General features: G+C 59.7%; 2 protein-coding genes across 11 annotated transcripts; one reads left to right on the top strand and one right to left on the bottom strand.

Moving 5' to 3' along the window:
• Window positions 1-155: 155 nt before the first annotated feature.
• Window positions 156-25,051, bottom strand: GLI4 (GLI family zinc finger 4). 10 transcript variants are annotated; one of them, XM_033203273.1, is made up of 5 exons: window positions 12,243-12,262; window positions 10,231-10,391; window positions 6,799-6,898; window positions 5,063-5,161; window positions 156-4,000 (listed from the first exon to the last, which is right to left on the bottom strand). In XM_033203273.1, the coding sequence occupies exons 2-5, from the start codon at window positions 10,243-10,245 to the stop codon at window positions 3,093-3,095; spliced, it is 1,122 nt and encodes a 373-aa protein (XP_033059164.1). In that variant the 5' UTR covers window positions 10,246-10,391; window positions 12,243-12,262; the 3' UTR covers window positions 156-3,092. The 10 variants fall into 10 exon arrangements, with proteins under 10 accessions (XP_033059164.1, XP_033059154.1, XP_033059155.1 ...); XM_033203263.1 differs by having other exon boundaries at window positions 5,955-6,895; window positions 7,316-10,391; window positions 12,243-12,259; XM_033203264.1 differs by lacking the exon at window positions 12,243-12,262 and adding an exon at window positions 7,316-9,611 and having other exon boundaries at window positions 5,955-6,898; window positions 10,231-10,353.
• Window positions 11,542-16,921, top strand: LOC117079091 (homeobox protein unc-4 homolog). Its single transcript, XM_033202705.1, has 3 exons — window positions 11,542-11,563; window positions 11,682-12,865; window positions 16,822-16,921. The coding sequence occupies exons 1-3, from the start codon at window positions 11,542-11,544 to the stop codon at window positions 16,900-16,902; spliced, it is 1,287 nt and encodes a 428-aa protein (XP_033058596.1). The 3' UTR covers window positions 16,903-16,921.
• Window positions 25,052-25,337: the final 286 nt, after the last annotated feature.

The raw sequence follows: 25,337 nt of genomic DNA, 5'->3' as shown, positions 1-25,337 counted from the left end.
TTACTAATCAGGAAACAGATTCAGAGATTAATAACTCATCCAACCTCACAGTTAACTGTAGAATTGGGCTGAAATTCCAAGGTCGACTTCCTTAGCCAATACACCATGCTGCATCTATGTATGTAAAAATAAAAACCCTTGTGAACTGAAAAGGGTCCAAACTTAAGCTCATTTTGGTCCTTTATTTGCTAATCCATAGACATGCACACCTGCCCCCAAGGCCATGATTAGGTCAGCACTTGGCTCTCCCCTTTTCTGGGGCTGCAGGAAGCTGCCTCAGAAGACCTCTCTCTGCAGGTCCAGTGCTTTAGGGTTCAGAGCCTCTCCAGAGCCTTTATTTCCTTCTGGGCTCAAAAACAGATACTGTGCCAGATACAGATGATCATTTCCTGGGTTCCAAAACTCACATGCACCCCTTTTCCTGGTCCCTCACATTTGCTGTGACCAACCCAGGCCTCAGATGGTCCTCTGCTAAGACTATCCACTCACACTGTCGGCAGAGCCCTTCCAGGAGCTCTTTTTATGGGGATTTGCTGTGTGCCTGGCACTGTGCAGAGAACCCCACCCATGCCGTCCTTGCAACCACCATGTGCGGTGCCGACCCGGCTGCGCTACCTCCATTGTCAGAGGCAGAAACGGGCTCCGTGAGGAAGGATAAGTGTGGGGTATGGAATCAGGGCTGGCGGATCCCAAACCTGGGCTTCCAGATACCATCGGGTCTTTAAGAAGATTCCTGGTCACTTCGGGGAGGAGGGAGAGGGCGAAGGCTGAGAATCGACGTCCTGGGTCGGAGGAGGGAGAGGAGTGGTGGTGTGGGTTTGGAGGTGGTGTGGGTTGGAGATTGGCCGTTGAGCTGGAGATGCTCCCGGTGGTCTGCGTCCAAGTTCCTCTCGGGGCAGAGCTGGTAGGGGTGGGAAAGGGCTCCGAACCAGCCCTGGGGGCGGCCGCCCGGACAAGCGGCTCGAGTGATGCAAATCGGAGGATGGGGACGGCCGTGACCAAGAGGCCGAGCACAGCTCAGGGTCGCAGGCGTCCCAGGAGGGCTCAGGAATATTATGTCCTGTTCAACTACACGCTGATACACCCGGTAGCCACCACAAGGTAGAAAAATGCCCTTAGAAGTCCACACCTGGGTCCTGCCGGGCCGCTCTGGGGTTCCCGGGAAATGCTGAGTGGATCAGATGGCACGTTCGAGAATCAGCCCCGTGCCCGCGGGCTTGGAGAAGGAGCTGAGGACACTGGGAAAGACGCAAATGCCATTTCAGCCCATCTCGCGGGCCCTGCCCAGCGAGGGGGTACACAGAGACCTTGCAGAGGGTTTACGACTCGGCGCGGAGGAGCAGCCCTGCCGGACTCGCCGCGCCGCACTCCCTCCCCCGGGAAGCCTCCCGTGAGCTGGCGCTGCTCGAGTCTCGTGCGGGCTGCGGAGAGTGCGCCTGGCCCCGCCCCTCCCGGCGCCGCGGCCACTTCCGGGACTGTCTAGGACGGCGTGGAGGACCGCCGGGCTCTCTCCGGTCGCAGCGAGTGGGAGTCCAGCCGGGGAGTCGGGGGCGCGCGGGGCGGTCCCTGCAGAGCCAGTCCCTCGGCCTGGCTGCCCACGCGTGTTACTGAACAAGGAGAATGCTGAACCCAAGGGCCACCGCACACCAGCACGGACGCCTCAAGTAGGCGCCTGCCTCCCAGTGACTTCGGACAGACACACTGACCTCCAGCCTGCACCCCTAAACTCGTTCTCACCTGGCGGAGTGGGGCGTCCATAGGGCCCCCAGGGCATGGCCTGGAGAGGGAGGCGGGGGCTGGCGGAGCCTGGGACCGCCTTCCCCAAGGGGTTGCACAGGGCCCTGTGCCGCGGGCTCCCAGTCCGGGCAGCCACGTTCCCGGGCTTCCGAGTTGGAAACGAGGTCCCGTTGTCTCAGCAGGGGTCTGGGTGGATGGCTGGTCAGAGAGCTCGGGGATTCATCTGGTGCCGTCACTGATCGTGTGACCTCGAGCAAGCCACGGGTCACTTCGAAGCCTCCGGGTTCTTCTCTGGAAAACTGGCTTGCTGGGGGCTGACATCAGATGCGCGCTGCGCAGGCCTCCGCAGGCACCGCCAAAAAGCGAGGACGGTAGCCTTCGTCTTGGACAGGACAGTGACCTCACAGGCCGCCACAGGCACATCTGGGGACCAGGCCCAGGGTTCTGGACGAGTCACAGCAGGAGGGGAGGTGAGATCTGGAGAGGGGAAGCCTCGGAGGAGCCATGCTGGAGTCCGGGGTCTGCCAGCTGTACCGGAGGGCAAAGAAAGGGCAGGGAGAAGGCGCTGGCAGAATCACTGGCACTCAGCACTTGGGGCCACCCCCAGCTGACCTCTCCCAGAGCTTCGTGGCCCAGATTCCCCTGCCCAGAAGCAGTGTCCCAGCAGCTCTGAAAAGGGCCTGGCAGGCCCAGCTGTACCAGCCCACACCTGTCAAGACCCTAACACCCTGGGCCCCCACATCCCAGGGCAAGGGGCTGGTGCAGAGGAGGCCCGGGCCACTGCTGCCCAGCAGGCTCCCCGCTGAATGGAGGCAGGGGGAGGAGGCAGCAGAGCTGAGAGGGCACGTGGGGAAAAGCCTGCTGCATTTGACAGAAGCACAGTCTTCCCAAATACATAAGGGAACCGAATTGCTGGAGACCCCTCGCCCAGGTGGCAGACAGGCAGCCTGGCCAGGCCTGTGGGCACTTCTAGACCGGCCCTGTCCTCACCCCCTGCTCTGGGCGCGCCCCCCGTGTTGTGGGGGTATCAGCGTCAGGTAGTCCTGACTACTTCGCGGCTCCGGGCAAGTCAGGACACCTCCAGGCCTCAGACCCTCCCCTAGGACACTCGGGCCGCCCGCCAGACCCCAGGGACCCCGTGGCCCTGCGTGGCAGGTCTTGGTGAAGCAGCCCCGTCAACCCCATCCTGCAGCGGGTCCTCGGGGATGGGAAGCCGCCCCAAGGCCTCACCCAGGCAGGTGCCGGCTCCCACTTCCAACAATCAAAAAGCATTTATTCCGGACACATGGCATGCGGTGCTGGGCAATGCCCACCGTGGGCGCAGGCAGGAGGCCTCGCCCCGAGCCCCCGCCGGGCTACTCGCGGTAGTGCACCCGCTGGTGCTGGATGAGCTGGGAGCTCTGGCCGAAGGCCTTGCCGCAGGCGCCGCACGCGAAGGGCTTCTCGCCTGTGTGGGTCCGCAGGTGCCGAAAGAAGTGCGAGCGGCCGCGGAAGGCCTTGCCGCAGTCGGCGCACTCGTAGGGCTTCTCGCCAGTGTGGATGCGCTGGTGCTCGATGAGCACGGAGCTCCAGATGAAGGCCTTGCCGCACTGGCTGCAGGCGTAGGGCTTCTCGCCCGTGTGCAGCCGCTGGTGGCGCACCAGGTTGGAGCTCTGGCTGAAGGCCTGGCCGCACTCGCCGCACTTGTAGGGCTTCTCGCCGTTGTGGATGCGCAGGTGCTGCGTGAAGTGCGAGCTGTGGCTGAAGGCGCGGCCGCACTGGCCGCACTCGTAGGGCTTCTCGCCCGTGTGGATGCGGTGGTGCTGGATGAAGCCCGACCAGCCGCGGAAGCGCTTGCCGCACTCGTGGCAGGCGTAGGGCTTCTCGCCCGTGTGGATGCGCTGGTGCTTCAGCAGCAGCGAGTTGTACTTGAAGCCCTTGCCGCAGGACTCGCACCTGTGCGGCTTGGCCCCCCGTGCGCTGCCCTGCCGGCTCCGACCGAAGTTGACTCCCAGCTCGGCGGCTCGCTCGGGAGCGCCCTCGGGCCCGGCCGCTGCTTGCGGCACGAGCGTCACGCGCCAGGCGCCCCGCGGCTGGGTGCAGGGAACGGCCCCAGGAGGCTGGCCTGCCGGCCGCTCCGTGCTGGACTCGGGCCCGAAGCCAGCGCCGCACCGGGCCCTGCGGGGACGGCTCCTCAGGAGGCTGCGCAGCGCCCCGCCCGCCCCCTCGTCAGGGGCCTGAGAGCCGGGAGAGCGTGGAGCCTGCTCCGGCTCGGGCTCGGAGTCTGAAATGAGAAACGGCAGAGGCGGATAGTACCCGCGTGCCCCCACCGTGACACGGAGGGACGGGGATGAGAGCACAGCTGGACAGCGGTGCTCAGAGGGGCCAGGCACCCACTGGATGGGAGACAAGCGGCCAGGGGCTCGGGGTGCCGTGCCCGGAAGGGCTGTCATAGACACGGGTGGGGGCGTTGCAGGGTGACCCCGAGCTGCTGGGACCATCCACAGTCACCACGGCAGCTGTGCCAGTGCACGGAGCCACGGTGGCAGGACAGACCGTAGCCAGGAGAAAGCACTCAGTGCTGGTGAGGACCCAGAACCTGGGGGACTCCAAAGCTCCAGAGGGCGCTCTCAAGCCCTGGCCGAGGATGTGGTCTGTATGGGCACAGCTCCTCATGGCGCCGCATCAGGCCTCAGTGGCAAGTGCCCTGCCGCCCAGCTCCCATGCCCACCCCAGGAGCTTCCCACGCAAATCTCTGGCCCAGGGTCTCCTTCCAGGGACCTGACCTCAGACACCTGCTCCCCACCCCAGGGCCACCCAGGTGTGCGCCAGGGCTCTGCACTGTTAAATCCAGCTGTATCACTAACATCGCCTGGAAGGAACCCAGGCGGCTTCTCACGGGGGAGGTGCAGGGGACCTGGATTGACACAGCTCCAGTCAGGCTGAGGGGAGGCCATCTAGGGGATGCAGTAGGAGGGGACCCAGGAAAACTCTGGTGGATCTGGGGGGACAGTGGTGCTCTGAGCCAGAGGCCCCAGCCTGAGGCAGGTGGAGGGGAGGGAGGAGTTCCTGCTTCACTATGTCCGGCTGGGGCTGGCAGGAGTCCACATGGTGCCACTGGGGCAGGTGGCAATGGGCTGCAGTCACCACCTCGGGAAGCATCAGTGACTGGACTGGCATTAGAATGGGGGAGGGGCCACAGGGCAGAGCTGAGCTGGTGCCAGGGAAGAGAAGGGGCCCCAGGAAGGGGGTGGTGCCAGCACTGGGGGAGCCACAGCAGTGGGCATTGAGGAGCCTGGCACACGCAGAGCTCTGGTCACCCAGTAACCCAGTTCTGCTCACTCACCGGGCCAGAAGGTGTCTTTGCCGATCTCCACCTCCTCTATGTCTTGGAGATCCAGGTCAGACGGCTGGGACAGCACCTCAGGGCTGGAGCTCGGGGAGCCTGGGGGGCAGGGAGGCTGGGGCTCACCTCCACCCTCTGGACCGCTGCCCCTGCTCCTCTCTGACTGCACGTGCTCCTGGGCTGTGGCCCTGACACAGGATACCTCCTGGCCCTCCCAATCCCAGTAGCAGGCCTGCTGCTCGGGCTTCTCTAGCCACGAACGCCCTTTACCTTCCTTCCCAGCTGGGTTCAAGAGCCTCCTCCTCCAGGGGCCAGCATTGGGAGCTCATCCCCTTCAGCCCAGTAAGCACAGCCAAAACCTGGGGTAGCTTCGAAGTGGCCCTCCTGCTGCTGAAGGCGGCTTTGTCACCTTGGCTGGCTGTGGCCAGCCCTCCTCCCTGCCCCGCTGTCCTGCAGTGCTGCTCTGAAGTGGCCTCTCAAAGTGCTGGCCCTGCAGGCTCCCACACAGGTACCTCACAAAGCCTCCCTCCCTTGGCCCCAGGCCTTTCTGTCCCTCCAGGGCTCTCCGCTTTCCCTGATGAGCACCCAGAAATAGCAGAGGTAGCTGTTCCCAGCAGGCCCAATGTACTGCCCCCTGCTTCCTCAGGCGGAGACTGGGGAATGGGCTGCGCCCACCCATGAGTCCCTTGCCCCTGGGCACACCAGGCTTGGGCACCCAGGACCAAGACCCCCCCCCCTTCCACCCAAGACTTGGTGGGGGCAGGGCGGGGGGATGGCCTTAACACTCAGGGAGCACAGATGCAAGAGGGAGGGGCGCGGGCTCCGCTGCCCAAGGCCAGTGGTCAGCTCTTCTCACACCAGCAGAGGCACCAGGCCCCTTTGGGGATCTCACCTGCCCTCTGCCCACAGCAAGGAGGGTGGCTGGGGGCTGTACTCAAGGACAGGGGTGTCTCTTTGCCCCGCGAGGCCGAGTCTGGGTGCCCCCAGCGATGACAATGCAGCGATGGGCACAGAAAGATGCAGGGCTGGGGTGGGCAGAGGCTCCTGTCTGTGAGCCTTTCATGGGACTTCCCAGCCTCAGGCAGGCCTGCCCCGGCTGCAGTGAGGTGACCAGCTTGGCCCACCATGGAGGGCGGACCTCCCCAGCCTGGCCAGCCGCTCAATCACCCGACATGCCCACCCGCCCTCACATCGGCCCCTCGGAGACCTTCTGAGCCCAGGCTGAGGAGTGAGGAAGACCTGACATGAAGGGCTGGGAGGTTCAGCAGGTGGGGGCGGCTGTGCGACGTCCCTTCCTCGAGAGCCGAGGGTCCAACTGCTTGGCTGTCCCAAAGCAGGATGTGGGGGGGTCCCAAACCACCTCTAGGCCTTTCAGATACACTCCCCAACGTGGGGACAGGCCTGGGGGCACTGGCCTCTCTGGGCTGTGACCCTCACTCCCAGCTCGTGGCCACCATGTCACCATCCCCTGGCAGCCAGGGGAGCTGGCTTGTTCTACAGATGGCCAAATGCAGGGCAGGCTCCAGCGCTGTGCTCCTGCGGAGGGGTGGTGAGGGCATCACCTCTCAAGACAGCCTTGCCACCTTTGCCCTGCACTGGGATGCCACTGGAGGGGACCTGCAGCACTTTGAGAAAGAAAGTGACTCTGATTCCAGCTTTGTTTCTGGGGCCACGCCCCGGCACTGACAGGCGGGATGTTCCCCGGGCTGTCACTTTAAGAGGACCAGTGACATTACCAAGATGGGAAGCATGCCAAAGCTGCTGCCAGCTGTACGGGTGCTCGGAGACACCCTCAGAGTCAAACGATGCCAGGTGGTGTGCACTGTCGCCACCCTGCTGCGGAACAAGCGGATTCAGGATGGCCCCCAGCTGCCTGGGAACCCGTCCCATTCATGTGGCAAAGCACTTCCTAGGACCTTCTCTAGAGGAGGATGGGTGTGGCCTAGGGTCAGGTGCGGGCCGCACACAGTATGGGTCACTGTCACTCCACTGCCTAACCCTGGCTCCTGACACTTGCCCACATTCGGGCCATTTCTGCAAAGCTTAGTCACTTGCCACCTGCTGGCTGTGCCCGGGCCGTGCCAGGTCTCTGCAGGGTGGACACCCAGACCCTGCTCCCCATCCCACTGGCTCTGTGCAGAAGTACCCCTGCCTCAGTTTCACTGACCCCTCCCCCAGCCAGTGCCCTCCCACTGCTGTGCTGGGACACAGGGACAGTATGGCCCAAAGTGGAGAAACAGCAGGGCTGCCCACCTGCTGGGGCTGGTCTTCCAGCGGGAGGCAAGGTGGCTGTGCACGGCTGGGGACAGGCAGGAGGTGGGTGCTTTCCTTGCCGGAAGGGCCTTTCTTTGTGTGTAAAATGGCACAGCAAGTGCTGTGTGCCTGGGCCCGGACCAGGTGAGTTAGGTGCTGGGGGGTGGTCAGTGGGCACCTAGAGTCCAGATCTCAGGTGCCAGGGCCAGGCACTCCATGTGGAAAGATGCTGTGCCTGTCGCGGGGTGCCGTTGCCCTGCCCATGGGGTCCTCCCCACCAGCCTGGGCACTTAGTAACCCCCACAGGACTGCAAGCCCCCAAGGGTCCCAGGCCTCCCCTCCCTCACTTCCTCCTGCCCACAGACTTCCCCTCCACCGGCAGAACCCCTGGGCAAACCTTCCAGAACCGGTGCAGGCAGTGCTGGCTCTGGTGGGCGTGGCCTTGGGGCACAACACAATCCCTGAGGAGCTGCGTGGGGACCCTCAGTCCCCCAGGCCCACGGAAATGAGGAACTGTGTCCTGTTCCCACCTGCCTGGTCTCCCTGCTCTGCAAGGCCTGGGCTAGGCCATGGCCCCAAGCCCTTTGCTGTGCCCCAGCTTCACGTCTGCAGGAACCACCGCGGAGAGCCTTCCCCGGCCGCTCCCCATGCCCCTCACTACCCTCCCCACTGATAAACAGCTCCTCCTCGGGATCGCCTCTGCTCCCGGACACCTCACAGCCCAGGGCTCAGCATGCCCAGCACGGCACCCACCAGAGGCCCCGGAGGTGACCACGTGTGCCTGGGGTGGGCCCCGGGAACCTTGGTCTGGCCCATTGCAGTCTGGGAGTTGGGAGGCTGTGGCTCCAAGTCCTGGCTTGGCCTAACTGGCAGGACAGTCCTGGACAAGTTCCAGAAACACCTCGGCCGCCTCTGCTTAGGAATCTGCGGCCCCAGGGCATTCCCAAGGAGCAGAGGAAGCTGGAAACGCCGGAAGCAGCCCCGTCTTCACCCAGTGCCCGGAAGTTGTGACAGACGCCGCCCGTGGCTGCGGCCTGGCCCTGTTTGCTCTACACCGGGCCTATCAGCATGAAGAGGGGATGAAGGCCACCCCCTTATCTGGCTCTGGCTACCTGCCCCCAGGCCCCACTGTGCCTCAGCCACAATCTCCTCCTGCCACAATCTCTTGCTGGGGGAAAGCAGCCACACCTGCCGTTCTCAGGGCCGAGCTCGTCTGTCCTCCCTGGATGCTGTTTCTGGTACAGCAGGGAGAGGGCAGAAGCTGCTGGTGCAGCCCCCACTTCCTCCCATGGGGCAGAACCTCTGCAGATTTCAGGGCACTGGGACATGGCTTCAGTGCCCAGGGGGCTTCCAGGCCTGTGGGGCTGGGGACTCATGCCTGGTTTTCTGGGCCTGACTGCCCACGGCTGGTGGAGACAGGGCTGGGGGTAGTGCAACCCTGCAGGCTCAGGGGGCCTGGCCTGAGGCCCCTCCATGCTCCCCAGGCCCACCCTCTGCCTGGGCATCAGCTTCTTATCCTGCAGAACCTGGCCTGCAGCCCCCTCAGCCTGTGTCCTGTGCTAAGATGATCTGCTGGGCTGTGCCCTCCCCCAAAAAGACTATCCCTCTGGAGAAGTCACACCTCACCAGGCCCGGGGAGGGGGGTGGCGGGGGGGGAGTGCCAGGGCGTGCCCTGAGTCTGCTGGCCTCCTGGCCTTGTCTCTGGGCTTCCATGTCCCCAATGGTAACAGGACAGGAGGACTTACCTCAGCCATTGTACAGGTGACATGAGAGGGCAAGGGCGGGCCCTGAGATTTTGACTGACTAAGGGGTGAGGAGCACAGCCCTTGGGACATCGACTGGAAGCCCAGCCACAGTGTGTGCTGTGGGGGCTTGGGATCCTTCCAGGCAGCCCCTGGCCAGGCCCACCAGGACAGGCAGCCCACAGGCCCCCCTTCCCAGCCTCCTCACAGTCCCTGGGGAGTTGCTTGGGACACAGCAGTGGAGATGGCAGGGCTGCAGGCTCCCTGCTCCTCTAACTCACCCTGGTCCTGGCTCGTTGGGGAAGCCCCTGGCCTCTCTGTCCCCATCTGAGTGCCCACCTGAGGGCCCCATGCAGTGCAGCTGCTCACCACAAGCCTCAGTGGTCCCTTCAGCCACCAGGATGCTGACTCCCCAAGAGGGAGAACCCTGTGCCAGGTCGCGCCATTCCTGGGCCAGACACAGGCTCTCCAGGCTTGACCTATGTGGGGCCTTGCCCCTGCTGTCAGCAGCTCATGTGCTGGGTTGGGCCGCGAGGGCCGTGAGGCCAGGCCTCCTGTGAACACCCAGCAGAGATGGAGCCTCAGGATCCCTGACCTCCGAGAGGGAGCAGAGCCTGGGGCACCACGGGGCTGGGACCCCCCCACACCTCAACTCCCAGGGCCTGCCATGTGACCACGAGGCCATACCATTGGGGTGGAGCAAGGCCGGCCCTCTGTCCCTGTGGGTCTGGGGACCACACCCAAACCAGCGTGGCAAGGACTCTGGCTGCTGCACTTCCTGAATGGCAAACACTCAGAGGGGCCACGCCTTGCTCCTGGTCTTCCTGAATGACAAACACCCAGAGGGGCCACGCCTTGCTCCTGGTCACGCTGGACGCAGATTTTGAGGCCACTTTCCCTCCTATACCACAACTCAGGAAAGAAACAATGTGGGGAACCGTCCCCAGGGAGCCAGAGCTCAGGCTTGGCCCCAGCCTCAACCACTGCTCTCCCAACCCAACCCGCGCCCAGCCCCTGGCCTGAGGGTGCGGGAACCCCAGCTGCTGAAGGAGCTGCACACAGGTGTCTGGAGGTGCCTCAGTCAGCCAGGGTGGCAGGTCAGGAGGAGACGGGGCAGGGGACGTGGGGGCAGGGGATGCTGGGTGGAGGGTGCACAGCGGGCTGGGTGAGTACCATGTTGATGCCCATGGAGGTGAAGCTGAGGCTCGTGGTGCTGGGCTCCAGGTGTCCCCGGTGATGAGAGACTGACAGGGGACGGGGCAGAAGGGGACTTCTGAACGTCCCCTAGGGCTGCCATCTTCCCTGAGACCTGCTGAAGGTGTCACACCTGGGACCTGGGGAAAATGAAAACCATGGCAGATGAGGCGATTGAGAGGAATGTGGGGGGGACGGTGCAGGAGGAGGCCACATGCCAGCTCCCCAAGGGGAGACGGAGATTTATCCACTCCAGGAGGAGCAAGGATGGAGGGTGAACCCACAGGGACACATAAGGCCTGGGGTGAAGCAGTCAGGGGACCTGGCACGTTTATTCAGTAAGGATTAACGCTTTGAGTGGCCGGGCGCGGTGGCTCACGCCTGTCATCCCAGCACTTTGGGAGGCCGAGGCGGGTAGATCACCAGGTCAGGAGTTTGAGACCAGCCTGGCCAATATGGTAAAACCCCATCTCTACTAAAAATACAAAAACTAGCTGGGTGCAGTGGTGGGCGCCTGTAATCCCAGCTACTTGGGAGGCTGAGGCGGGAGAATCACTTGAACCCGGGAGGCAGAGTGAGCTGAGGTCAGCCTCTGCACTCCAGCCTGGGTGAGAGAGCAGGACTGTCTCCAACAACAAAAGGAGTAATGCTTCGGAAGGAGCGCTTAGGAAGTAGCGACCACCTGGCCAGCACAGCAGACACCTGTGGAGGCTGAAGCAAAGCTCCTGTCCCAGCGGAGGCTCTGGCATCTCCCTCCAACCCGTGGCATCATCCCTCCCCCAGAGAAAAGCATAGAGAGTCTTCCAGAAAAACCTCAGCTGCTGGCCCTGTGGGAAGGCTGAAAACCGAACCATGCCTGCTGGCGCACGAGTGTTTTGGAGAAAATCTTAACAAGGCTTTTCCTGAACAGCAAAAGAGAGGCATTTCCAGAGAGGGGAACCCTCTTCCTCAGACCCTACAGAACCGTCAGAGGCTGCAGGCTGGAATCCCCTAGTCCAGCCCTGCCGCAGCGCTGGGAGACTCACTCAGGGCTCCAAGATACTTCTTAGTTTGCTTTGCAAAAATGGTGTGAGTCCAATGTGAGAAGTGACTTTTCTTTCATACTGTGATAGAGTAGGAACTCCTAATCTGGGGCAGGGAGTGAAGATAGGAACGGGAAGAATAGACAAAAGTTAACGGAGATTCAGATATAAGGACAGCAGTGCCTACTTCGAGAAAGTGGGAGAGGCAGCTCCCACACGGCCACCACCCCAGTGCCCGGCCTTCTGGGCCAGCCTCCGTCCACTAATGATGGGAAAGGTCAGGTCGCCAGGTAAGTGGCCACTGGGTGCAGGTCCTCCACCTCGGAGTCACATCTCAAGTTAGTCAACTTACTGGGGACATCTGGTAAAATGGCTACTAGATCACCCCGACCCTGGCGTGACCCCCAGGATTGAGTGGAGGCGGCCGTCACAGAGTGGACGCCCCTTCACCCTCAGGGAAACACAAACTCTTGAGCGCCAGGCTGAAGGGGGAGGGGCACTCCTGCCAGTGGCTCGGGGGAAGCATCCTCTGCCCCTCTGTTACCAGCCCGTGGGAGCGGACCCGATCGCCGGGAGCTCGGCACAGAGAGCGTCTGCCCGGCGGTGCGGCGCTGGGGTCCGGCGGCTCCACGCTCCCGAGCGGCGGGACCTCCGGGCCTCAGTTTCCCATCTGCAGAGTGGGGGTGAGCGGCCGTCACCGGGTGCTTGGGAAAGGCGCCCTGCTAACGGACACCCGCGATCGCCAGGGCCACTGGGCGGGGCGGTCCGCTGCGGCCCCGCGACCCCCAGGAGCCCACCCTGCTCCCCGGACCTGGCCCGAGGCCAAGGTCACGGCGAGCGGCGGCTGCAGGGGCCGCACGGCCCGGCTGGGCAGGGCTGCACCGCGGAGGACGGCGCACGAGCTCGGACTGGGCTGGTCCCAGGCGCCAGGAGCCGCCGCCACCACCGCCGCCGCCCGCACCCACTCACCTTCCGAGCGGGAGGAGGCCGCCGCGCGCCGGACGGAAGTGCCCAGCCCGCCCCACTCCGCCCAGCCGGCCGCACTTCCGGGACGCTCTGGGCCTCGGGAGGACTGCACGCCTCGGTGGCCAAGTGGGGGCGGGGCCGGGATGCAAGAGGAGGCCTTTCCCCGCCCTGCTCCTCCCCTCGTGGGCTGCGCCCGCGCGTGGCTTTCGCGTTCACGCTGGCCCGGATCCCGCCCGCGCCTGCAAAGTGCCCGGGCGCTGGGAGCGGCGCTGCGTGGGGCGCAGAAGCCGGCGCCTCGGAGCTTCCTTCCCGACGGGGGCCAGGCCTTCGCCCGCGCGCCCACGGCCGGGCTTCGGGAGCTGACGGCGCCGTCCCCACGCTCCCCGCCGCCTCCGTGCACTCCAGGCCCCGGGGTTCTCGGCTGGAGTCGCTTCCACGTTCAGCTTGCGAGTCCACCCCGCCGCCCTCTTGGGTTCTCTCCTCGGGATGTGTCCGCAGCGATGGCCACCGGCCGCCGGGAACCGCTGCAAGACGCCCGACCTCCCGCTCCCCTCGCGGGGGTCCCAGCGCCCTCGATTCTGCCTGATTTCCAGGGGCCTCCCCGGAGCCCAAGGAGGATAATACAGGTTCCCCAAAGCCCCTTCATGGACTCCTTCCTCATTTTCCTCTTGTTCAGCCAGTTTCTCCCTCAGTTCTGTTTACGACCCGAAAATATAAAACTGTCACTCTCTGGGATAAACAAACGGCCGGGGGAGGGTTCTTTGACCCTTTTGAGCAGGGGTGCAGAGAGCCGAGGCGAGGGGACCCCCGAGCTGGAGGGGCGCGCGGAACAGAGGGCGGGGAGCCAGATGGGCAGCAGCTGCCTGGTGCCAGAGTGGACGTTCAGGGTTGTGTGGGTGGAGAAGGAGCTCCCAGGCCGATAATATATAAAAATCTCTAAACTCCACCGTAAAAAAACAAACATTCCAGTTAGAAAATTGGCAAGAGCCACAACAGACATTTGACCGAAGAGGGCACAGGGATGGCAATAGGCTCGGAAAGGGATGGCTGTCAAGGAAGGGCTGGCCAGCATCGCGGTGGGTGCCACTGCACACTTGCCAGGTGGCTCAGGTAAAAACTACTAACAAGTGCCAAGTATCACTGAGGCCGCGGAGCAGCTTGGGACATCGCCAGTGGTAAGGCAAAGTGGTGCTGCCATTCTGGAAATGGGCTTGGCAGTTTTTAAAAAAGTTGTAAGTAGGGCTGGGCGCGGTAGATCACGCCTGTAATCCCAGCACTTTGGGAGACTGAGGCGGGCGGATGACCAGAGGTCGGGACCAGCCTAACCAACAGGGAGAAACCCCGTCTCTCCCCCACCTCTGGCTAATACAAAATTAGCCAGGTGTGGTGGCGGGCGCCTGTAATCCCAGCTATTCGGGAGACTGAGGCAAGAGAATCGCTTGAACCTGGGAGGCGGAGGTTGCAGTGAGCCAAGATCACGCCATTGCACTCCAGCCTGGGCAACAAGAGCAAAAACTCTATCTCGGAAAAAAAAAAAAAGTTATAAGTAAATCTACCATGTGACTGAGCGTGTCACTCTTGGGTGAAAACTAATGTTCATGCAAAAATCTGTGCCCCAACCTGGACCATCCTATAGAACTAGTATATCTGGCTGGGTGCAGTGGCTCACACCTGTAATCCCAGCACTTTGGGAGGCTGAGGTGGGTGGATCACTCCAGGTCAGGAGTTGAAAACCAGCCTGGTCAACATGGTAAAACCCCGTCTCTACTAAAAATACAAAAAACTACCCGGACACGGTGGCGGGCACCTGTAATCCTAGCTACTTGGCAGGCTGAGGCAGGAGAATTGCTTGAACCCAGGAGGCGGAGGTTGCAGTGAGCTGAGACCGCACTCCAGCCTGGTCGACAGAGCAAGACTGTCTCAAAAAAAAAAATAAAGAAAAGAAAAGAAAAAGAAGAACTAGTACTATATCTGATACTGTTTGGAGGTGAGCCCCCTGCACATCTCGTGGAAATGTAGCCCGATGGTGGCGGTGGGACCTGGGAGGTGTCTGGGTCATGCGGGGGATTACTCATGAGTGGCTTGGTGCCCTCCCCTTGGTGATGAGTGAGTTCTGGGTCCATTAGTTCACAGGAGAGTTGGCTGTTAAAAAGAGCCTGGCGCCTCCGCCCCTCTCTTGCTCAGGCTCTTAGCATGTGACAGATGCGCCGGCTCCCACTTTGCCTTCTGCTGTGAGTAAAAGCTTCCTAAGCCCTCCCCAGAAGCCTCTTCTTTATAGTATGACCAGGGACAGCAGCACCCTCCGAACCGTGATCTGAACCGTGAGTCAAACAAACCTCTTTTCTTTCTTATTTACTTTTGAGATGGAGTTTCCGCTCTTGTCGCCCAGGCTGGAGGGCAATTGGCGCAATCTCAGCTCATCGCAATCTCTGCCTCCCAGGTTTAAGCGATTCTCCTGCCTCAGCCTCCCAGGTAGGTGGGATCACAGGCGTGCACCCCACAGCCAGCTAATTTTGTATTTTTAGTAGAGACGGGGTTTCGCCATATTGGCCAGGCTGGTCTTGAACTCCTGACCTCAGGTGATCCACCCGCCTCAGCTTCCCAAAGTGCTGGGATTACAGGCATGAGTCATCGCACCCAGCACCTTTTCTTTCTTTTTTTTTTTTTTTGAGATGGAGTTTCACTCTGTCGCCCAGGCTGGATTGCAGTGGTGCGATCTCGGCTCACTGCAAGCTCTGCCTCCCTGGTTCATGCCATTCTCCTGCCTCGGCCTCCCAAGTAGCTGCAACTACAGGCACCTGCCAACTTACCCAGCCTCAGGTATTCCTTTATAGCAGTGCAAAATGGACAAACACAGAACCTACATCAGGAGAGCGGCAGATGACCATGCAATCGACTCGATGACAGGCTGCAGCCGCATTGCACCGGGCTGTGCAGACTCATTTTGGGGGACAGCTGTGTCTTTGTATGTAGTTCTTGACGTTGTCACACACACAGGCTGTTGTCACCAGCTCCCCATGCATCCAGCGCATCACGGGAGGCTGAGTCACCGAAGCTACCGTCCATGTCGGCTGACCTTTGAGAAGCCGTGGAGCGTCTTACTTCCCAGGCTCCTTGGACCGGTCCTCAGCCTGGCCAGCTCACAGGAGTGAAGGGAGAAGGGAACGGGTGTAATCAGAGTGGAAGAATCCCCTTCCCCCACCAGGGCTTTGCAGGCAGTACAAGGGTTGCTGATTTAATGAGCTGGGAGCCAGCAGCCAGCCTGGTCTGTTGGAGCAGCAGGTCCCCACTCCTTGCCTCGAGCAGGGTTTTGCTGGGTATTCACTGTAAACAATGAGCTGGTGTTCCTTATGCTGGGAGGCGGAGTTTGGGGTTCGAGCCCAAACAGCCCCAGAGCCCCTGGTCCTAAGGCGTGGGAGTCGGCCCACAGCCCCCCAGGCCTGTTGTCTTGATTTGTCCCCTTGGGCTGTGGATTAGAAAAGGCCTCCATGGGCTTCCTTTGTTGAGATCAGGAAATTCAGTGCCCATTCAGATACCCACACAGGCCTGGCCTGCTCCAGCCAGTGCTGCTGGGGTTGGGGTGAGGGTGCCATCTGGACAGGCAGTGCCCTTGTCTCTAGGGGTCCCTGTGGGAAAGTTCAAAGCTTCCTGGGCAGGAGGGCTGGTCAGAGCCCCCGAGCCACTGGAGTAGAGGGGCTGAGAGCACTTCTTAGACCACACCTGGAGACGAGGGGCTTAAAGGAGTGACCAGGCTTAAGGTCCAAGAGGCTTCTCTAAGGGGCAGCATCAGAGAGAGATGGGGGTGGGAGCAGGAAGGAAGGGAGGGGAGGCAGCAGAAGGGAGGGGCCAGCCCATAACAGAGAGGTGGGAGGGGTGCAGGGGCAGAGGTCTGATGCTTGAAGGAGTCGCCTGGGGTTCGAGTTTGGAAGACCAGGCAGGGGAGTGTGGTGAGCAAGGGGAGGACAGAACAGGACGGGGAGGGACAGACTGAACAGCCTTGACACCTCCACTGGGGGCTTGGACGTCATTCTCAGGGCACTGGGGGGCACAGGCATCTGCAGGGAGGGAGGCAGGAGAGCTGACACACACTGAAGGTCTCCCTGGGGCTGTGGGGTAGAGCAGAGCAGCACAGAAGGGAGAGGGGGTCAGTGGCTGCAGTCCCTGCACGCAGCACAGCTGGCAGAAGGCTGCCTGAGTCCCAAGCCGGGATGCGGATGATGAGGAAGCTTTAGGCCTGGGCTGGTGGGACAGAGACGGGGCCACTCTGGGTGTTGTCCTCAAGAGTGCAGAAAGGCAGTCGAGTACACTTGCCTCTCGCTAGCACCAGCCACCGTGTCGCCTTGCTGGCTTGTTTGCGGGGGAGGGACAGCTGGGAGGGTTCTGGTCAAGTATGTGAAGACATGACCCGTCCCCACATCTCCAGCCACCGCAGAGGCTTGTTCCTGCAGGAGTGACCGCTCCATGCCTTTCTAGTTTCTGGAACCCCAGGCATCTCTGGGCTGTTCCCTGGGGCCTTGAGAGCCACCTTTTCTGTCCTTTCCGTCGTCGTCACAGGGTCTAAATCTGTATCTCTCACCTGCAGCATCTCTGGTATCTGGGCAGGACCCCCACACATCCCGGCCTCTGCACACCAGATTCCGGTGGTACCCCCACCCAGCTGTGACTGCCAACACCGTCCCGGACATTGCTGAGTGGTCCCCGGGGGCAGAAGTGCCCCGGTTGAGAGCAACTGCCCTACCGAAGGAGGTGCAAGCCAGGGAACAGAGGACTGGGCAAAAGCGAGTGCTGTTTGGAACTCAGAGGGCCTGGAGAAGGTGTTCAGGACTCCCGGGGCCTCCTCTGGGGCATCCTGAGTACAGGCACTAGGCCACCGAATGAACCCTCAGCTTCCCAGGTATCCGGGCCCAGAAAGGTGTGAGGACATTTCCGCGCTGCAAAGGGTTGCTCCCATCATGAGTTAGTGAACACCTTTCTCATTTATGTGTCAGTCTCCTGTTGAGTCTGGCTAATGGGGAGTGGTCTTGGGGAGACCCATTAGAGGCAGCGACCAGCCAGGCTCCTGCGGTCCTGGGAAGCGGTGCCTGCACTGTTCCCTGGGAGGCAGCTGGTAGCCTTCGTGGGGGGCACTGACTGCATCCCAGAGTGCAGAGAGATCAATGAAGACAGCACTCGAGTCAGAAATCAATGTTTACTGCAGAGAACACAGAAGCCAGCAAGCAGCAGGGAAGGGAGGCGTCGCAGCGAGCATGTCGGGCAGGCTGGGAACCAGCGCAGCGGCCCACGCGGACCGAGGAAGACACACGCAGAGCAAGTCACAGGAAGCGCAGCTGAAAACAGACGCTTATCCCAGATGCACAGGACACTTACCAAGGATGGATGGTCTCAGAGTCATGCTCAACAGCTTTGGCTGGCAGGACAGTTAAAGTTTTGGACAACAGAAAGTAAGAGTGGGAAAGGGGACATCTGCCCCAACACGACAGGCCAAGACCACAGCTATTACAGGAGGGGTCAGCGCCGTAGTACACGGGTGGCGGCGGCTGCACATGCGTGCCCGGGGAATGAGAGTGTTCGGACATGCCAGGTGCCCAGCCTGGGGAATGAGAGTGTTCGGACATGCCAGGTGCCCAGCCTGGGGAATGAGAGTGTTCGGACATGCCAGGTGCCCAGCCTGGGGAATGAGAGTGTTCGGACATGCCAGGTGCCCAGCCTGGGGAATGAGAGTGTTCGGACATGCCAGGTGCCCAGCCTGGGGAATGAGAGTGTTCGGACATGCCAGGTGTCCAGCCTCACCAGGAAACAGGCACACGGGGACAGAGGTGCAAACACTGAAAACCCTGGCTGAATCCACTCGCCTGAGCGGTGGCCATGGGAGCACGGTGCTGCACTCCCCATAAACCTGAACCTGGGCCCCAGGGCGAGAGGCATGGAAGATGCAGGGGTGCAGGGGTGTGGGTAGGGGCTGCCAGGTCAGAGGCGTGTCCAGGAACCCCCATCAGGCCGGAGCCCTGCCCTGAGCCGCCTGCAGGGGTGACTGTGGGACAGCAGCGTTAGACCCGGTCTTGGCTGTGAGGTCGCTCCCACTGCCACGCATGACCCTGCGATTCTGTCAAGGTGGGGGCCGTCTGCTTGGCCCGAGCTCCCTGACCGTGTGGCTGGGTTCGCGGAGGAAACCAACACCAGGCTCTGTAAGCACGAGGCTCCCTGCCGGCCCCATCCCAGCGTGTACCCCATCCTTCCCACATCCCTGGGCTCAGCTGTTCCTCACTGACCTCAGAGACACCCTGCCCTGCCCCAGCTCCACAGGAGCCCTGCCCGCCACCACCTCAGCTCTGAGTCTCCCCTGGGGACACGGTCTTTCTCCTGGTGCAGAGGCGCAGGACGCTGCCCCCAAGGCCTATCTTCCTCTGCAGCATGTTTTGATGTCAGCTCATTCACAGGAAAGAAACGGTCACATCTCAGTGCCTCAAATGGGGACCAATAGGAGAGGTCACTGGGAATGAAGTCCGGGTACACTCCGGGGTCCATGGGCTCTCCAGAAACGCAGGCGGACCCCACCCCCCACCAGAGCCAACAAGCCTCAGTCACTGATCGGCCCCTCCCTGCTTCCCCGTGTCGAAGAGGAAACAGAGGCCCAGATGAGGAGGGCTGGCTGGCTGCATGCCCAGACCTCTGGTCCCAGGGCTGGCTGGCAGCGTCCCTCCCCTGCTCACTTCCTGCTCTCCTGAGAAATGGCTCAGGGACACGGCCTGTGGGGACAGATGCTGGCATAGCTCACAAAATGCTTGCACAAGCGACACTCCATGGCACGTCCCTGCAGCAGAGCAAAGTCACAGCATTTGAGGTCCTCTGCACTCTGAGGCCCACAGAGCTCGGCTGGCCAAGTGAGGCTGGTGCCCGCTGGTCAGGGCAGGTGAGTGGGGTTGGGAGGATGGTGCCTGCTGGTCAGGGCTACCCTCTGGTCTGGGAGGCCGAGCAAGGCTGAAAGGATGGTGCCTGCTGGTCGGGGTGGCCGCGTGAGGCTGGGAGGGTGGTGCCCGCTGGTCAGGGTGGCCAAGAGAGGCTGGGAGGATGGTGTCTGCCGGTCAGGGCGGCCCAGGAGGTGCTGTCCAGGTGGAGCCCGGGGCTGGTGTGGGTGCGCCATGCTCCTGAGAAGTTTCTGGGTTGTGGCTTTGATGTTCTCCTGCAATGAGAACGCTGACACTTGGCTGAAGGGTCCTCATGTCTCCCCCAGTACACTTCTGAGATGCCAGGAAGGTTCTGAACATTAGGCTGATTCCTGGGACTCCCCTCGTGGCCTCACTGGAGTCAGGAGCCCGTGCCCCGCACCCACTGCCCCACTAGGATGGCTCTGCAGTGGCCTGAGGACAGTGAACACTGGGGTCACTGGTGTCAAGTTGCCCACTGTGATGGTTTTGACCTCTGAAGATGTTTGGGAGCCAAGTGAAAGCCTGGGAGCTAGGCCGGGCGCGGTGGCTCACGCCTGTAATCCCAGCACTTTGGGAGGCTGAGACGGGCGGATCGCGAGGTCAGGAGATCAAGACCATCCTGGCTAACACGGTGAAACCCCGTCTCTACTAAAAATACATTAAAAAAATTAGCCGGGCGTGGTGGCGGGCACCTGTGGTCCCAGCTACATGGGAGGCTGAGGCAGGAGAATGGTGTGAACCCGGGAGGCGGAGCTTGCAGTGAGCTGAGATCCGGCCACTGCACTACAGCCTGGGTGACAGAGCGAGACTCTGTCTCAAAAAAAACAACAACAAAAAAGAAAGCCTGGGAGCTATTTCTAGGCATTTCAGAGGGTGCTTCCCTGCACATACCCTGCTGCACACTGCCCTCCCTGGGCCACGAGCCTGCTGCACAGAAGGAGGTTCCTTTTCTTCTCTTCCGAGCACTTTTCTTTTCCTTTTCTTAATCTCTGCTCCTCCTCTGAACTGAGGAATGTGCGAATCTTTTTTGTTAGTTTTGAGGTTGCTGCTTATGCATTCTGATCTGGAACTTCCTGCTTTGGGGGTGATCTGCTCTACCAGCCTGAAAAGGACAAGAAATATCTTCTGGGTACATAGGAAGTGCGGTTATTACCTGGTTCCTCTGTTGGTAAAGACCACACTATGAAAGCAAGAGAATGGCTTGGGTTGAGTGGAAACAGGCACCTGTGGGCGATGGAGGCCAGGGCTGGGGGCGGGGGGCCTCGAGATCAGTGGGGGGTGTGGAAGTGGGTGTTAACCCGTGCACCCCAGGGCTGGATGGCACCAGGTTCATGAGGAAGTGCCGCCTGTTTTCTAAAAACGTTAAGGAAGGTGGGAGGGTGTCAGATGTGTAAGCTGAGTGTATATGACATGATCCTTTAAACCGTGCTAGAGCAAATACCCACTCACCCTCCATCCGGTTTCAGAGTGAGATGCCACCCAGGGACCCATGCCCTGTGCCTGCCCCTCTCTCCTGAGTTCCCTGTGAACCATGCTTTTGCTTTTCTCTGCAGTTCGACCACCTGTGTCCCCAAACAACACAGTTTAGTTTTGCTTGGTTTTGAACTTCGCGGTAGTTAAAATAGAACCGTGTGTCTTCTGTGCCTTACATTCTCTGCTCAGCGTTGTATCTGACACGCACAGGTGCTGACGTGGTCCTGGCTGGCTGTGCAGTCACTGCGCTAACAGCTTCCCTTGACCAACAGACCATGATTTACCCGCTTTGCTACCGACAGGCATTTGGGTTCTTTCCGGCTTTCCTGACAGTGCACGCTGTGAATGTTGTTGTCTCTGGCTGCGCACACACGTTTCTCACGGGGAAGTAAACAGTGGCTCCTGGGGCAGCAGGAACGCACATCTTCGCCTTTGCCAGAAAACGCCAGGCTGCTTGCTCTCCAGACTGTGCTGCCGCCCAGTGCCACAGCAGCAGAGGACTCCCGCCCGTCCCGTGCAAGGATCAGAATCAGACGTGGCCGTCTTTCCCACGCTGTGGGGCACAAAATTGCATCTCTTTGTTGTTTTAACTTGTGTTCCCTGATTTTCAATGAGATTGAGCATGTTTTCAGGTATTTATGAGCCATGGATGTTTTTTCTTCTGTGACTTTTGCCCATTTTTCTTTTTTCTTTTCTTTTTTTTTTGAGACAGACTCTTGCTCTGTCGCCCAGGCTGGAGTCCAGTGGCGCGATGTCGGCTCACTGCAAGCTCCGCCTCCCGGGTTTACACCATTCTCCTGCCTCAGCCTCCCGAGTAACTGGGAGTACAGGGGCCCGCCACATCGCCCGGCTAGTTTTTTTGTATTTTTTTAGTAGAAACGGGGTTTCACCATGTTAGCCAGGATGGTCTCGATCTCTTGACCTCGTGATCCGCCCATCTCGGCCTCCCAAAGTGCTGGGATTACAGGCTTGAGCCACCACACCCGGCCAATTTTTCTTTTTTCTAGAGATGGAGTCTCGCTGCATTATTCAGGCTGGTCTTGAGCTCCTGTTTTAGGCCATTTTTCTATTTAGATATTTGTCTTTAAAAATCCTGGTTCCTATGACTGCTACACATATTCTGAACGTTTGTCATTTGTTGCTACAGTGGTCAGGGTAAGTAACGGTGGCTGGGATAATGAAGAACCTCCGAATCTCAGCGTCTCACTTGGGAGGCCTCCCCTTCTTGCTCACACCACAACAGGGTCTTGAGGCTCTCCCGAGGGCGACTCCAGGACACGGCTCCTTCCCTTGGTGTGTGGCTCTGCCATCTCTGAGTCCTTCTCTTTCAGTCACAAGAAGGGAGGACAGTGGATGGTCACAGGGAAGATTTCAGGAGGCCAGGCCTAGAAGAGGCGCCCATCACTCCTGCTCACATCTGCAGAACAGAATGCAGTGGTGCAATCCCAGTTCACTGAAGTGTCAACCTCCCGGGCTCAACTGATCCTCCTGCCTCAGCCTCCCGAGCACATGGGACCAAAATGAAATCTCACTATGTTGCCCAGGCTGTCTTAAACTCCTGAGCTCAATCGATCCTCCCACCTTGGCCTCCCAGTGTGCTGGGATGACAGGCGTGAGCCACCGCGCCTGGCCTGCAAGTGCTTAGTACCTTTTTTCATGTATATGTGTATGAGTGGCACTGAACTGTAATTTTGATATCCAGATTATACTCGCTTCAGAAAATAACATACGGTGTGTTTCCTGTTTGTCTCCAAGTCTGGGTAAAACTGGAGCTGTTTCTTGAAGTCACGTGCAAAGCACCTGGACTTGGCGTTCTTTGGCAAGACTGAGAATCATCCACACAATCTCTGTCATGGCTACGGACTCTGTGTGCGTGTCTCCTCGAGCTGGGCTGCCGCGTGACTTTCCTCTTGACGGTCGAGCCGTTTCGGTGGAGTTCTTTTTGTGAGCACGGGCTTTTCTCACCTTTCCAGCATTGGATGTGGCTGCACTGTCTTCCCTTCTTGTTCCTAATGGTTGATTTGCTCCTTTTTTCTTAGTTATTCTGCCAGAGAATGTCAATTTTAATAGTCCTTTCAAAGAACCCATTCTTTTTTTTTTATTTTTATTTTTTTGAGGTGGAGTCTCGCTCTGTCGCCCAGGCTGGAGTGAGTGGTGCGATCTCAGCTCACTGCAAGCTCCGCCTCCCAGGTTCCCACCATTCTCCTGCCTCAGCCTCCCAAGTAGCTGGGACTACAGGCGCCCGCCATCAAGCCCGGCTAGTTTTTTTGTATTTTCAGTAGAGACGGGGTTTCACCATGTTGGTCAGGATGGTCTTGAACTCCTGACCTCGTGATCCACCTGCCTCGGCCTCCCACAGTGCTGGGATGACAGGCTGAGCCGCCGCGCCCGGCCTTTCAAAGATTCACCTCTTAGCTCTTTTGTCCTCTCGATGGTGTCTCTTTCCATTAGTTGTATTAATAAGTGGCTTTATTTACTTATTTATTTTTTTGAGACAGAGTTTCACTCTTGTTGCCCAGGCTGGAGTGCAATGGCGCCCTCTTGGCTCACTGCGACCTCTGCCTCCCAGGTTCAAGCAATTCTCCTGCCTCAGCCTCCCAAGTAGCTATGAATACAGGCGCACGCCACCACACCTGGCTAATTTTTTTTGTATTTTCAGTAGAAACGGGGTTCCACCATGTTAGCCATGGCTTGTCTTGAACTCCTGTCCTCAGGTGATCTGCCTGTCTTGGCCTCCCAAAGTGCTGGGATTACAGGCATGAGCCACTGCACCCGGCCTGGGCCTTTGTTTTTCTAACTGTTACACTGGGTGCTTCCCTCCTGACTTCCAGCTCCTCTCCTAACAGCAACAGAAGCACACAGGGTTGGACACTGCCCTTGGATTCTGCTGCCCCCAGGTGCTCTGTTAAGTTGTATGATCATTGAGTTTTAAGTGTCTTATAACTTTCATTATGTTTTTCTTTGACCTGGGTCATGTAGGTTTTCTCTTCCTGGAATATGAGCTTCATTTAAACAAGACACCAAAGCAGAGGACAGCCTAGATAGCCTCTGGCTTCAGTTCTTGGTCTTGCGGTGATGTCATGAGTTCATCTGTCTGTGCCAAATGATGGGGGCAAAAAAGATGGCAGACTGGTTTTGGTTTGGTTGTGCGATTTTTCTCATAACCATAAACGTTAAAAAAAATTTCCAAGTGGATTTAAAAAATGTATCTTTTATTTTGAGACAGGGTCTTGCTCTGTCACCCAAACAGGTCTTGAACTCCTGGCCTCAAGTGATCCTCCTGCCTCGGCCTCCCAAAGCACTGGGATTACAGGTGTGAGTCACTGCATCTGGCCCAGCAAACGTATTTTTTCTTGTTGTTTTCCATGCTGATTTTGTTGAAGCCAGCTCTCTCATCTTTTCCTTGGAGAGGTATCCGAGGCCGTCAGCTTGCATGGCCCCCATTACATGTGTGAACCAATATCTGATCTCGCTAAGAAAACCAGCACGCGGGGCAAGCCTTGATCCCACTAACACCAGCACGCGGGGCGAGCTCTGATCCCACTAACACGAGCACGCGGGGCGAGCTCTGATCCCACTATCACCAGCACGCGGGGCGAGCTCTGATCCCACTAACACCAGCACGCGGGGCGAGCTCTGATCCCACTATCACCAGCACGCGGGGCGAGCTCTGATCCCACTATCACCAGCACGCGGGGCGAGCTCTGATCCCACTAACACCACCACGCGGGGCGAGCTCTGATCCCACTAACACCAGCACGCGGGGCGAGCTCTGATCCCACTAACACCAGCACGCGGGGCGAGCTCTGATCCCACTAACACCAGCACGTGGGGCGAGCTCTGATCCCACTAACACCAGCATGCGGGGCGAGCTCTGATCTCACTAACACCAGATGTGGGGTGAGCTCTGCTCTCACCAATCTCACTAAGATTAGCAGCACGCGGGGCAAGTCCTCATCTCACTAACACCAGACGTGGGGCGAGCTCTGATCTCACTAACACCAGACACGGGGCGAGCTGACATGGCCACACAGTAGGATCCAGCACTGTGCTTACGACGTCACGTATTAAGGCTCTGGTTCTTGGCAACCCTGTGGGGTAAGCCCTGTCAGCATCACCATTTCACACCTGGGAAAACTGAGGCAAAGGTCCCAGAGTTCCAGAGTGAGGGGTCAAGTCCACAGCCCCTGACTTGAGAGCTATGCTCTTGACCACCTACCTCCATGCTAGAAATCAAAGATGTCGGATTAAAGTGTGAGTTTAGGATCAGGAACCCACCTGCCCGCTCCTACAGAGGCCGAGGTGGTCCTGCCATCTGTGCGCTGCTGCAGGTGTCTCTGTGGGCATGACCTGGGGCCGGCATTTGGTGAGACGTCATTCCACATCTGGGGGTCTCTCCTGTCGGCCCTAAATATGGAAAAGATATTTATTGTGGCATGATTCATAATAACCTAGTTTGGAAACAGCCCACATACCCATGTTGGGAAGTGGATAAGTCACCTGTGCCTTTTCGATTCAACTGGTCATTGCGTAGGCATTAAAAGTAACGCTTCCTTCCTGGCCAACATGGTGAAACCCCGTCCTGACTAAAAATACAAAAATTCGCCGGGCGTGGTGGCGCATGCCTGTAGTTCCAGCTACTCAGCACGCTGAAGCAGGGGAATTGCTTGACCGTGGGAGGTGGAGGTTGCAGTGAGCT

Source organism: Trachypithecus francoisi, unplaced genomic scaffold, assembly GCF_009764315.1.
Source record: "Trachypithecus francoisi isolate TF-2019V2 unplaced genomic scaffold, Tfra_2.0 Lachesis_group7, whole genome shotgun sequence".
Lineage (NCBI taxonomy): Eukaryota > Metazoa > Chordata > Mammalia > Primates > Cercopithecidae > Trachypithecus > Trachypithecus francoisi.
Note: the sequence above shows the minus strand (reverse complement) of the source record. Positions and strands in the feature narration are given on the sequence as shown.

Coding starts and splice junctions, on each gene's coding strand:
- GLI4 (XM_033203263.1), bottom strand. CDS start 6,189: ATGGTGGGCCAAGCTGGTCACCTCACTGCAGCCGGGGCAGGCCTGCCT. Junction 5,162..5,954: donor TTGCTGTGGGCAGAGGGCAG/GTGAGATCCCCA, acceptor CCTGCCCCCCAG/GCTCCCCGAGCTCCAGCCCT. Junction 4,001..5,062: donor CAAAGACACCTTCTGGCCCG/GTGAGTGAGCAG, acceptor TTCTCATTTCAG/ACTCCGAGCCCGAGCCGGAG.
- LOC117079091 (XM_033202705.1), top strand. CDS start 11,542: ATGGGAAAGGTCAGGTCGCCAG. Junction 11,564..11,681: donor GGGAAAGGTCAGGTCGCCAG/GTAAGTGGCCAC, acceptor CGTGACCCCCAG/GATTGAGTGGAGGCGGCCGT. Junction 12,866..16,821: donor GCCCAAGGAGGATAATACAG/GTTCCCCAAAGC, acceptor TCTCACCTGCAG/CATCTCTGGTATCTGGGCAG.